The sequence below is a fragment of the Sarcophilus harrisii genome, chromosome 4 (genome assembly GCF_902635505.1).
Source record: "Sarcophilus harrisii chromosome 4, mSarHar1.11, whole genome shotgun sequence".
NCBI classification, from domain to species: Eukaryota; Metazoa; Chordata; class Mammalia; order Dasyuromorphia; family Dasyuridae; genus Sarcophilus; species Sarcophilus harrisii.
Window position 1 is genome coordinate 370,544,500 of NC_045429.1, and position 12,929 is coordinate 370,557,428.

At 38.2% G+C, this 12,929-nt stretch overlaps 1 protein-coding gene across 3 annotated transcripts in view; it reads left to right on the forward strand.

Annotated features, from left to right (window-relative positions):
• Positions 1-4,285: 4,285 nt before the first annotated feature.
• The window catches only part of LOC100922822 (putative thiamine transporter SLC35F3), a 138,507-nt gene continuing 129,863 nt past the window's right edge, over positions 4,286-12,929 (forward strand). For 2 of the 3 annotated variants that reach the window (XM_031966920.1, XM_012547963.2), the window contains exon 1: positions 4,286-4,636. In XM_031966920.1, coding sequence (XP_031822780.1) covers positions 4,561-4,636 — 76 coding nt within the window. In that variant the 5' untranslated portion in view covers positions 4,286-4,560. Of the gene's footprint in view, positions 4,637-8,742; positions 9,143-12,929 lie in introns of those variants that run through there. The other variant, XM_023502063.2, reaches the window with a different exon arrangement.

The following is a 12,929-nucleotide window of genomic DNA, read 5'->3' on the forward strand; positions in this document are numbered from 1 at the left end:
GGAGGAAATTGCTATACTAATTATATTATTACCATCTGTAAAACCTGATTCACAAGAATGCTTTTTCTTGGCAACTCTATGTAGATAATAGAGTTATTAGCTTATGAGCATAAAAACTAAATCCAATGGTTGCCATACTGGTGGGAAATTATAATTGAATAGCACAACCATCAATCTTGCTTAATAAAGTATCTCTATGAAGCTGCCTTTTGTTTCCTGTTCGTGTTGACTATTTGCGAAGTGTGATATTGTCTGTGATATTTAAGAAACTGTATTAAGTAGGCAGAATTGTTAAACATTGTGTTGTATCAAGTCCTTAAGAGACTGACTTGAAAAGATCTACCCTATCTGGGATTACTAAAAAACAAACGTGGTGTCTCAGCCTAGTACAATTTCTCCTCTGTCCCCCCTTGTCTGATAGCAGTTGAAACTGTGTCACAAGGTATTTGACAGCATTCCTACAATCCACCTTCCCTGTAGCTGCTGTGTTTCAGTTTCCCATCTCTTTGGATACCCTGCTGTCTTTTATTCTCTATCCATTTTCAGTCCAACAGCGTTCCTGGAGGAGCTTGCATTGCTACAATGCTGCTAGCCTGGCAGTTTTCCAAGACTTTGCAGTTGATTGGCTCAGTTGGTTGGTGAGCTATTCTATTGTGGTCAAGATCATGAGTTCAAACTCTAAAAGGATAAGTTAGTTTCCCCCAGGAAAAAAAAAATGTTCCATGGCCTCTGGCTTCATTCCTTACCCTGCTTAATTATCTATTAAGTGCAGATGCTTGTTGAGCTTGTCACAATAGGACCCAGATGTGAGGGTGTGTATGGCTTGTTATCATCAATATATACAATAGAAAATCCTCAAATTTGGGGAGATAGCATTAGATTAGTAGTAGTTTCTTTGTCAATATAATGGATCATAAATTTTAAGGAATAAAATAAGCATTAAGTACCTACTATGTACCAAGCACTTTGCTAAGTGCTTGATGAATATTATCTCATCATTATTATCATATCATCATCATATATCATCATTATCCCAACAACTCTGAGAACCAGGTGCTTTTATTATCCCCATTTACAGTTGAAGTAACTTATCCACAATCACACAACTAGTTACTTTCTGAGGATGACTTTGAACTCTGAACTTCCTTACTCAAGGTCCAGAGCTCTATGCATTGTGCCACATAATTGCCTCATTTAAAACTGGAAAAGACCTTAGCATTTCTTCCAGCAACCATTTCTTCCAGTCCTCATCTCGCACATGAGAAAGCCAAGCTTCATAGTGGCCAAGGTCATATACAGGTCAAGTGACCTCCATAAAGTTCCAGAAATGGTAAAGCCAGTTTTTGAACCGTAGCCTTTGAATTCCAAATGCAGTTAGTTTTCTTTTCACAGCACCAGAAGCAAAGAAAGGACACCTAAATATCATAAAATGGAAAAACATAAAAATGTTTATTATAAGTGATTACATGTAATCAAAGATATGTATGAACAGAAAATGTGAACTGATTATATAACAGAAATGGAGAATAAGAGATAGACAGTCCTATTGTATAATGGTACCCATCCTAAGTGAAAAGGATCAATGCATTTGGTAAATACTTTCTAGACTAGAGATTTTACAAAAAGAAAAGGGTAAGAGTCACATATAATGGAAGGTATGGAGAATATGTGCCTGATCAGTTAGAAGTATTAATACTGAAGAGATCTTGTATCCATCAAAGTAGAAAGGTAGAACTGTTTACTTATTATTTAATGGAATATCCTACACACCTTACATACTCAATAATTATTGGTAAAGGTAAAATTAGAAATGACATATTCCAAGAAGAAGCGGGGGAAGGAGATATATAGGAAGAGCTTTAGTCTATGGAACCAAAGAAGATATCAATAAAAAAAAACTGTTTAAAAAAATACTTCATTGAATATTGTTGGAAACCAAATGTTCCTATGGAGGAAATCAGTTTCCATATGTTTGATATAAATTAATTTTTATTTGATTTTACCTTGTCTTTAATTTTTTAAGGACAAGAAAATGAACTTGAGAATTATATTGAATGAAAATTAAAAGCTGTTTTCTTTCATTTCTAGAATTTAAAAAAGTCTCCCATGGCCAACCTGAAAATATCATTCCTTTTTAGAAAAAATGATTTTTCATTTCAGTGTTTTCACACACACACATACACACACACACACACACACACACACACACACACACATTAGTGATTTGGGTTAGAATTGAATTGAAATGCACTTCAGGGTGATAACTAAATTAAAAATTCTGATTTTAATGGAAATATTGGCACATGCTAAGTTGGTATAGCTATGGAAATTGTAAAGCAAAACAAAACTTCAGATGAATTATGGGTAATGTCTACACTGGGTTTCAAAAAGGAATAGTTCAGGAGCTCTAGGTAGAAGGGAGGCCTGAAAAGCATCCTCTTTTGGTAAAAGATCACTTCCTTTAGGCCCTGACCAAAAAACTCAAAGAAACAACAAAGCTTCTGGGAAATCTGAGGGGGGTGAGGGAGGACATCATTACTATTGCTTCTGCTGCCACAGGTTTCACTGCCTGACCTTGTCCAAACCCCATGGCCAATCTATACTTAGTGATCACATCTTTATAACAGGTTCCTAAATACCTGAGCCTTCCACCTCCCTAGATGTGAAAATTAATGGAACAACATTTGAAGAACTTGGGAAGCAATAGCATCTCTTGCTCAATTCCTACCATGCTGGGCTGAAAAAGTAAAACACTTTGTGACCACTGTACCAGCTGCCTTGGGAGTCTTAATACAGTTTTAAGCTTTGACAGCTTAAAAGTGAAGCAAGGTGATGAGGATAGTTGGATTTTTCAACTTTAAGCTTTAAGAGCTTTCAACTTACTAGAACTTTTGGAACTCCCTGAATTTATGAATAATCTGGGCCCTCAATACTTATCTATGATGTTGATGCAATAATAAAATCATTACCATCTAATAATAGCTAGCATTTATATAGCTCCTTAAGTCTTATAAAGTCTTACACATATTAACTCATTTGGTCCTCATAATAATTCTGTGAGGTAGGTTCTTACTATCCTTATTTTACAGAGAAGGAAACTGAGCCTCAGGGAAGTTAGTTAAGTCACTTACTGAGAGTCACACAGCTAATAAGTGTCTGAGATGAGACATTTTGATTCCAAGTCCTGTCGTCTATCCACTACAGCTTCTAGCAGTTTGTAAATCTTCATTGGCTAGCAGCTTGAAGACTTGTGAATGGATGCTATTGGTCACAATGTCTGTCCCACAAAAGTCCAACATCTTTCTTATCCACAAGCCCCTTGGCAAGTAATTATAATAAGAAACTCTATCCTGAGTAAGCTTCACAAAGGGAGTGAGACTCCATGGATAGGAAGGACTTAGGGATCAGAGGTGTATTAGTTCAGACCCTTTCTACTTAACGGTTCTCCAAGCTTCTCTAATTTTTTTTTTTTGCCCTTGCCTTCTGGAAGACAACTTTCTATAGAATAAAAAATGATAATATATCACTCTTGGTAGTAAAGAAGGTCCTGTGGACCTACTGTTTCATTTCCTTTGTGTTCCCCTGTGAGATATTATTTCAGGAATCTGCCTGAAGTATTGTTAATTCTACCAATCCAAAATTGTAACTACTTACCTACCTACCTATCTATCTATCTGTCTAACTAATCTAGCTACTATCTATGAACAGCAACGGCAAAATCATCTGGTTTAAATATTATAAATAGTGGGTGTCCACCACCATCCCATTGGTGAGCTGATCCCCTTTGAAAATTGGTCTGGGAGCTCTTAAGAAGCTGCCACTGTTGTACAGATGGAGACAGGGGTGGGGTGGGGAATGTTCCCGCCCCTGTAAGGTGGCTTCCTCCTTCATCTGCAGAACCCAGAGCTTCAGGGTCACTGGATGTATCTTTACTCCTAAATGCCTAGGGTGGAGCAGATGAGGCTGTGGGGTTGAAGTGAAGAAAGAATTTGCCTGTGACGTTGTGGTTTATAGCAACCTCAAAGTAGGAGATTGTGTGAGTGTGTGTGGTATGTGTGAGTGTGTACGTGTGTGAGAGCCCAAGGAGGAGCTGCTGTACTGTTGCTGCAGCGAGAACAGTCAGGGTATCCAAAACAGGCAGCAGAGGGAACGAAAGAGAAGAGAGGGAGAAGAGGGAGGGAGAAGAGGGAGGGAGAGAGGGAGAGAAAAAGAGAGGGGAAGAAAGAGAGAGAGAGAGAGAGAGAGAGAGAGAGAGAGAGAGAGAGAGAGAGAGAGAAGTAGAGAAAGAAGGAAGAGAAAGGGAGAAAAGAGAAGAGAAAAGAAGAAAAGAAAGGAGAGAGAAAGGGAGAAAGAGAGAAAGACAAAGAGAGAGAGAAGAGGAGAAAAGAAAGGGAGAGAGAAGAGATAGAAACACGAAACACGCAAGAAGCTCCCACACTCACACTTCTATAAGAAGGAGTGGTTGTGTTGAAAATAGGGAAAGGAGAGGGACTCCTGCTGCAGCCGGCTCCAGGATGTAGGCAATCAGCTGAAGAGCTCCTGCAGGCAGACGGGCTCATCATGAAGAAACATTCAGCCAGGGTAGCCCCTCTCAGCGCTTGCAACAGTCCGGTCCTTACTCTAACCAAAGTGGAAGGTAACGCATGTATCCCACTGCCCTGTGGGGGGGGGGAGGGGAGAAGGGAAGAGTTCAGGGAGATGGAAGCCCTTAAGTCGTCCGCAGACATTCGGGGAGTCTTCTGTGAGGAGATGCTATATCTCATTCAGCCAGACCTGGCCCACTGTGGCCTGAGCCATGCCTCCCTTAGGTTCCCTGGGAGCAGGTGGGAATGTAAAATCTGCTCCATTGACGGAGACCTGAGTCTGCAGTGCAATGCGTGGGACTGTGTGGGGTGGATCAGTTGGCACCAGCTGCTGCTGTTGCTGCTGCCGCCCCAAGGCTCCCCCGCACTCAGACTTCAGGAGCAGCCGATTTGCTGCAGTGATTTTGGAGGAGTGTTGGCCTCTGGGGTGCAGGCTAAACTGCAGATACTTGACTTTCTACTGGGATTACAGGAAAGGGAATCCTTGGTTCAGACCTAGCCCATCTGGCTCTGTCTTGTTGCCCCCCTAGTTCTTGCACCCCTCTAGTAAGCTGACCTGCCCCTACCTGCTTTGGGACACCTGCCCACCAGATAGCAGGTAATCCCTGAGAGAACTTTCCCCCTTAAGTTGCCATTAAGTTTTAAGCATCCACACTGTGGCAGACCGGGATGATATTGGGGGTTGGGATGACAGAGATACTGCAGTGAAATCAGATGGTTGGGAAATTTTGTCTACACTGGTGTCATTCCCAACAGATGCTAAACTCTGCAGGAATGGGCAAGGCAATGAGTGTAACTGGCTTCTCTCCAAGTTGGATTTTCTATGCTATCTCAGAGGCTGCTCTGCCTTCGTGGCCTCTTTCTCCGAAGCCACGGGGATGAGCTCTCAAAAAATCTTCTCCTGCTCCTGAATTCCTCAGCATCCTCTATGTGCATCAGGCTAACGGGAGACCCTTTGTTACATGACACTGTCACAGTATTGGCCTTCACTTATGAAATGCAGCAGTTCTTCACAGCACTGGGCATGTATACATGAAGGAGGAGAGGGAGGAACAGCAAGGAAAGCGTCCTCTGAATCCCTGAAGAGATGTCTCATTCAGATTCCTCTCTAATTTTGCTAAAGTGAGGGGAGGGAAATTGCCTTCATGTGGAGAAGGACAGGACTAAATGTAGTCAAATGCCTGTTTGGTTTCTTTAACTCCTTCCACTCTATGATCTTACAAGGAAATGGGCCATCTCCCACAAGATACAACTATAATTAACTCTTCATGAATCAGAACTCCTTCACATGGGAAGGCTGACAGATATCCTCTTCTTTCTCTCCCATAAGCAACAATTCAGTTTTTATCCCCATACTGACACCAATCACCACCACCAATTTCACAGAGATTTCCCTTATTCTTTGCTATCTACTCTACATCATGCAGGCAGGCCTAGAGAAACTTTAGTATTAATGACATTGCAAACCACTAGCCAAGAAGCTGGTAAATTGTTTCCCCAACTCCATTTTCCTCCAAGGAACCTCATAAAAGCAGTAAAAAAAAAAAAGCTTCCTCAGTCAGTTTCAGATATAACAGATATAAAGTTGCTACAGGCCCTCGAAAAAAAACTTGGCACAAGACCAGTCAGAAAGAATCATATTCTTGGAGATGAAAGGGACATTGGAAGTGATCTAATTCAATATCTACCTGAACAGAAATTCTGCTCTACAATATCCCTGACAAGTCATCATCCAATCTGTGTTTAAATAATTCCATTGAAGAGGATTGGGCACTTTCCAAGGCATACTAATCTACTTTTTGACAGCTCTAATTGTTAGAAAGTTTATTCCTTACATTAAATCTAAAAATACTTTTCTGTAGGCTTTATCCATTTACTGTTAATTCTGCTCTCTGGAGCCAAAGAGAACCAATCTGATTTCTCTTCCTCATGAAAGCACTTAGAATGCTTTTCTTTTTTTTTTTCAAAAAGGCTATCATGACCCTACTGATTTTTCTCATCTTCAGTCTAAATATCTCTACTTCCTCCAAATGATCCTCATATCAATGCATGCTTATTGAAATGAGTTGAATGTAACATGTCTATAGTCTTCTCACTTTCCTGGTTCCAGACTGTCAATGCTTTCTTTCTGTTGCCATCCAAGATCCAAAATTAACTCATTAAGATTATGGGAGATGACCGTAAATTCTAATTAATCCAACTCTTAGGCTGCCTTGCCCCAGTCTTCATATCTCTATGAATCATTGCCACTGATGAGAACAAACAATTTTATTTCCAAAGTGTGTCTGTTTTATGGCAGGAAAGTAGGGAGTCCCCTTTCTGGAAGATGTTGAGCAATGAAATTACATAACCAGAGTGGATACACTACTCAGCCAAGAAGGGTGCCTACATGTTCCTAATCCTCATTACCATATGCTTCAGTAGTCTCTCTTCTGTCTACCACTTATAGAACTGCCACTTCTAAGAACTCCTAAAACTGCTTAATATATATTCACTGAATTTTTTACAGATGATTCTCAGTGGAAAATATAATGCTCTCCATTAGCTTACCTGTGACACCAAATACTCAGAGTGTTGCTCAAGTGCAATGAAAGTCTCCTTCCTATTTCTGGTAATTTTCTGTCCTTGAAAAATTGATTTTTCCTGCCTACATAAAGAACAAGTGACTAACCTCTAGTCACACAGGAATAAGGAAAGGATGGAACTGCCTTGTCTGAAACAAAGATCCATATGCCCATGCAATTTAGGTATTAGCTATAGGTATTAGCTCTTATTATGACATGTGTGGAGCAGTACATTTTAATTTGAGTCCACTCTACTAGGCTGTAAGCTTCATGATAGCAGAGACTCCATTTAAGTAAATAAGTCCCTATTAATTACTATCGTGTCAAACACTATACTTAATGCTTAGGATACATATACAAAATACAGTACAAACCCCCAAGAATCTTACATTCTTGTAGTGATGGAAGGCTAAAATTAAATGGAGATTATAGTTAGAGAATGGACTTTGGCTCTGGGGAGTAGAGTTGATGAACAAAACCATAAATCAGTTAATTATCAAGTCCATTTTAGAAATAATGGTAGCATCAATTTGATGACCATTCCCAGAGCAAGAGGTAGAAAAGCAGAAGGTATGTAGGTGGTGAAAGAACACATGATAAGATGTCAAAGACAGAAATTTCTCTGACAACAGTAGTGTTTGATAAATGTTTGTTTAATTGAACTGAATTAAAATTCTATGTGGCAGTGATCCTGGTCTAAGTGAAAGAGTGACATAGATAGCCAACCTTTTCCTTGCCCCAAGTAAAGAATATGTATCATGTTTATTCTGCTAGCCCAGCACTATCTAAAACTATGAAGTAAATGAAGTTTGCCTTTTATGACCCTTTTCCTATTCCCCATCCCACCACTTCCACCATACGCAGGTACCCAAAGCTTTTTTTTTTTTAACCTGTTACCATCTGTCTCTATAAAATCTGTCCTCAGAATCTGTTGTCAGTAATTTAGACCTTAGTGTAAATTAATTAGTTTATTATCTCTCATAGGTAGCTTTTTTAAAGTAATTTTGAGTTATCAGTGAATAAATAAGGGAAATATTAGAGGAGAAAGGTTTCCCAAACTCCTGAAATTATATCCTGTAAAGAACCTTCTACCTTTGTCCCATATGTAGAACTAGCTCTACTGTTCTTTTAATTACACCTTGGTGAAATGACATGATTTAATACAGTGGTCCATAAACCAAAATCCATGATGCTCTATCATCTAGATATACGTGTGTATAAATAATATGAATATATTATATATACAAATAATATAAAATATATATCACACATAATATGTTTGAAACAATTATGTTGAAATATCTATATATATGATATGTATGTATATAGATGCATATATGTAAATGTAATAGTTTTATATATACACATGTGTCTATATATATATATATATATATATATATATATATATAAAACTGTATTTCAATAGAATGTTTTGATTTATAATCCAATGTATGTCATGCTTGTATTTAAAAGCATGATTTAGAGAAGGGGTTCATAACCTTTACCTGACTGCCATCAAAGGAGTCTATGATCTATACAAGGTTAAGAACCCTTATCCTAACAGGTAAAGTACTGGCCTTAGAGTCAGAAAAACCTGGTATTGAATCTCACTTTTGACACTTAGCAGTGTGACTATTGGCAATTGACTTGATCTCTTCCTAGCCTCAGTTTATTAATTTGTAAAATTGGAATAATAATACCTGGATGTTCTACCTTACAAGGTTGTTGTGATGCTCTAATGAGATAGTGTATATATCATTCTTTCCAAATCTTAGAATATTCTATAAATGTCAACTATTGATATTATTCACCTGCTCTAATGCTTAGATCCATATAAGGCCTGAGGTTATGAAATGTGGCCTCCTCTCCCCCACTTTGTGAACAGGTGCTTCAAATCCTGAGACAAGCTGGGAATGAGGCTGGACATGGAGTTGTTAAACAGGCCTGAGCTGAGCAGTATGGCTGTAGATGCGCTGTGCGACAAACACTTGAGTGGTGAGTGAGGTACCAACAGTGGAGTTGCACCCATTGGGGAACACCCTCAAGCTTTTCCTTACTAGAAGGATTGAAATGTAAGAATATCTTGAAAGATCAAGCTGTATAAACTTACACAGAGCATTTTTTAATCAATAAGGCAAAGAAAAATATAGGTTCAAAATTATTATTTTTAAAGGAAAATTATAATGAAATTCTAGTGTCAATTGATATGCCTAGTCCTTCAAGTGTTAATGAATTAAAATGTTTATTTAACAGACCTGCTGATGACTCAGGAGACTAGGGACCCTCTCCCACTAACATGTCCCATCTCTGAGTTTACACGCAGACCATGTTCAGTCTTGAGATAAGCTAATCTCATAAAGAAAGGAGTCAGATTCTTTCTTATTGTTTCTGGCTCATCATACTCCAACCCCAGAGCAGAACCATGAAGACAATTACTTAAACAAAGCTTAGGATTGGTTCATGCCTAGGGTCTCTCCAAAAGGTATTAGAGAGGTAACCATTATTATTATACAAAGGTTCAATATGAGACTGCTATTTATTCTTTCTACAACCAAAATAGAAAGTAGTAACCCATACCTCCTATTATACTCTTCTGAGAAGTCAACACTTAAAACAAAAATGTGTCCAGCTGAACAGATATTTCACCTTCCCCATAACCCTGCATTCTCTGAAAAACTCCCTTAAGGCTTTTGTCTTCGTGCAAGCCATTTCATGGCTTGAACCCATCCTCTTGCCTATGATGAGGGAAAGAAATATAAGACAGAAGGAACATACAGAGCCTTGCTATTCAGGCTTATGCTCAGTTAAGCTATACATGTGTTCAATGCCATGTGAAAGCAATTGTCATTGCTACAAGGGTTCAGGAGAGACACTCTTTACTGAAGGACAAGAAGCTTCAGAGAGAATTCCAAGCTACATATTTAGAATATAGGAAGAAAAAAAGCAAAAGTAGAAATCATCTCTCCCTTTTAAACCTATGACTAGGTGGCTCTTCTTGGTTAAATGGTAAATCTTCTTTAATGATGAAGCCCCCTCTTCCCCTATGGCCAATCATGGGGACTAAGGGACTGCTTCATCATTCTGAAATTCATTAGTTCTAAGTACACATGTCCCTGAAAGTGAAGACGGGTATCAATTCAGCATTGCTCATGCTCCATGGGTTTTCTTTATCACTAATATATTTGTTTTTAAGTAATCTTTACATGGCACTATTTAGATTTCTATAATGTCTCCCATTGTGATTGATAAACTTATAGCCCAACAAGAATCCCACATGGGAACTGATTTCTTGAATCATATTTCAATATAGTAGCTGTTTTTACCAAATTCTACTTGATGTACTGAGATAAAATAAGTAAGGTGTTATTTTGGATTAAATATGCTTTCTGTGCATATACAGAGTGCTGCATGGAGACAGCTGCAGTAGATAGTACATTGGGCCTGTAGTCAAGAAGACAAGAGCTTGAATATGGTTTTAGATGCTTATTGTGTGACACTGGGCAAGTCTTAACATTTCCCAGCCTCAATTTCCTCAAAGGTAAAATGGGAATAATAACTGCACCTACTTCCCAGGGTTGTTATGAAGATCAAGTGAGATAATATGGGTGCTTAATAAAAACTTAAATATTTCCTTCTTTCCTTCCCTTTAACATGAAAGAAAAGAGATCTAATCCCTTTCCTCCTAGCATATTAGGACCCATTTCTCAATGTCTTAAGCCTATTAGAAGAAAAAGGGAAAAAAAAAAAGATCCTACATATTCTTCTCTATAATAAACTCATTACCCACATACATTATTTATGATTCTCTCTTCATGTTGAGTTTGGCTTTAGTTCTATTTTTTAATAATTTGCATTTTGTGTGCTTGTTTTGGAAGCAGTGAATCATTTTGTTTTGCCTTGGATGCTTGATGCTAGGTAGTTCCCATATTGTGGTGTTTCTGTTTGGATGAGAGACAAGGCTACAGAGAGGGAATTCAACTTACAAAGACTATTTATTAGACTGTGTAATGAGTCTCCCAATATACATCATGAAGGCACCATTGTATGGACCATAGGAAACAAATTTAGAAATGAAATCTTCATTTCTAAGTGCTGATCAGAATAAAGATATGAATGACTCAAAGGAGAATAAATGAGGTGAGTATTGCCATTTCTCACTCTTGGCTTCTAAGTCTTGGATGTTCTGTGATCCTCAGAGTGGAAGAGAGAAAGGTTTTTACAAAACCAGTAGGTACCTAGGTCATCAATATTTAAAATCTCTCATTCACATTAAGTTTAAAAAATAAAAATAGTGAAGTAATATGGTGTAGTGAATAGGGAACTAGCCTCCTAATCAGGAATACTAGACTCAATCCTATCACTCACATACATTGGCTTTTTAACTCTGGGCAAGTTGCCATTAGAGACAACTCTCAAAAGCTGTAAATTACGGGAACCAATCTACATTAGGAGTTTCCTGCCTAAGGGAAGAGAATAAACATTTATATAGCTCCTACTCTGTTCCAGGCACTGTGCTAAGTATTTTTTACAAATAACTTGTTTGAGCCTCACAACAACCCTGCAAGATCTATGCTATTATTATGCCCATTTTATATTTGAGAAAACTGATGTTAGGTGACTTGCCCACTGCCATACAACTCATAACTGTCTGAGGCTGGATTTGAATTCAAGTCTTCCTGACTCCAGTGGTATCACTCTCTCCATAATGCTAGCTGCCTTTCTACCAATGAGATTCCAAATCTGATACTTCTCCCCCAAACCTCCCACTAAGCATCCATTCCTGTATTAAGAAGCAATAATTGGGCATAATTAAATTGGTTATGACACCAGACATTCTCAAGGAATGGTTGACCTTTGGTTTGGGGTTGTATACACATTTGCGGGATCTATTACTATTTACAACTGTTTTTCAAACTCTTCCTGAAGCTTTTGCCCCAGTAAGATTGTTACATCTCAGTTCCAAGGGAGGGCAGCATGTCTGTTATTGTTACTCTCATGGATATATCCTATCTTGATAATATTGGCTACTTTTCCTTCCTGTGGCATTAGCAGAGTCAGCCCTACTTCTGTCATCTTAATTGGCAATCTTCTGTGTGGTAAATAACCATAAGACCTGGACTCATAAATTTCTCTGAGAATATCTGAGTATGAAGACTTTCTCTACCAATAAAACAGATGCCTTCATTGCAACTTAGTCTTAAAGAATTTCCTGGAGCATGGCTTATCCAAAGGCAAATAGCAAGTATATGTAAGAGACAGGATTTGGACTCAGCCCTGAGGAACACTATTTACCATGGTTTAGCCACTGCTCTATGATACCTCTTGCAATAATTTTAGAAACACTACTTATAGGCACCTTGAGCTCAAAATACCTGCTCCTCTGACTTCTTGCCAAACTTGGAGTTCCTACCATTAGATTCATTCCTTAGGTACCTCAGTTGGAATGTAGTAATATCTAGCTATTAAAAAAAAATGCCAGGAAAAGAAGCAGAGAACAGAAAACTCCCCATGAGTATTGGGCTTATGCAGTTGAAGATTTTATAACATCTTAAATTTGAAATCATTTTCATATTGACATATGAAAAGACCCTATCCTCAAAGGGAAGACCCTATCTAAGGTTAGGAATAAAAAGATTAGATTTTTTTTCTTTGTCTCTTTGTCAGGATTGGTTTGCCTAATTAATGCTTTTTGTCTTACATCAGAGATCAAGATGGTGAGGTAATGGGATACAGTTCAGAAAAGTTCTTAGAATAACAATAGTTAACATTTATATACTGCTTA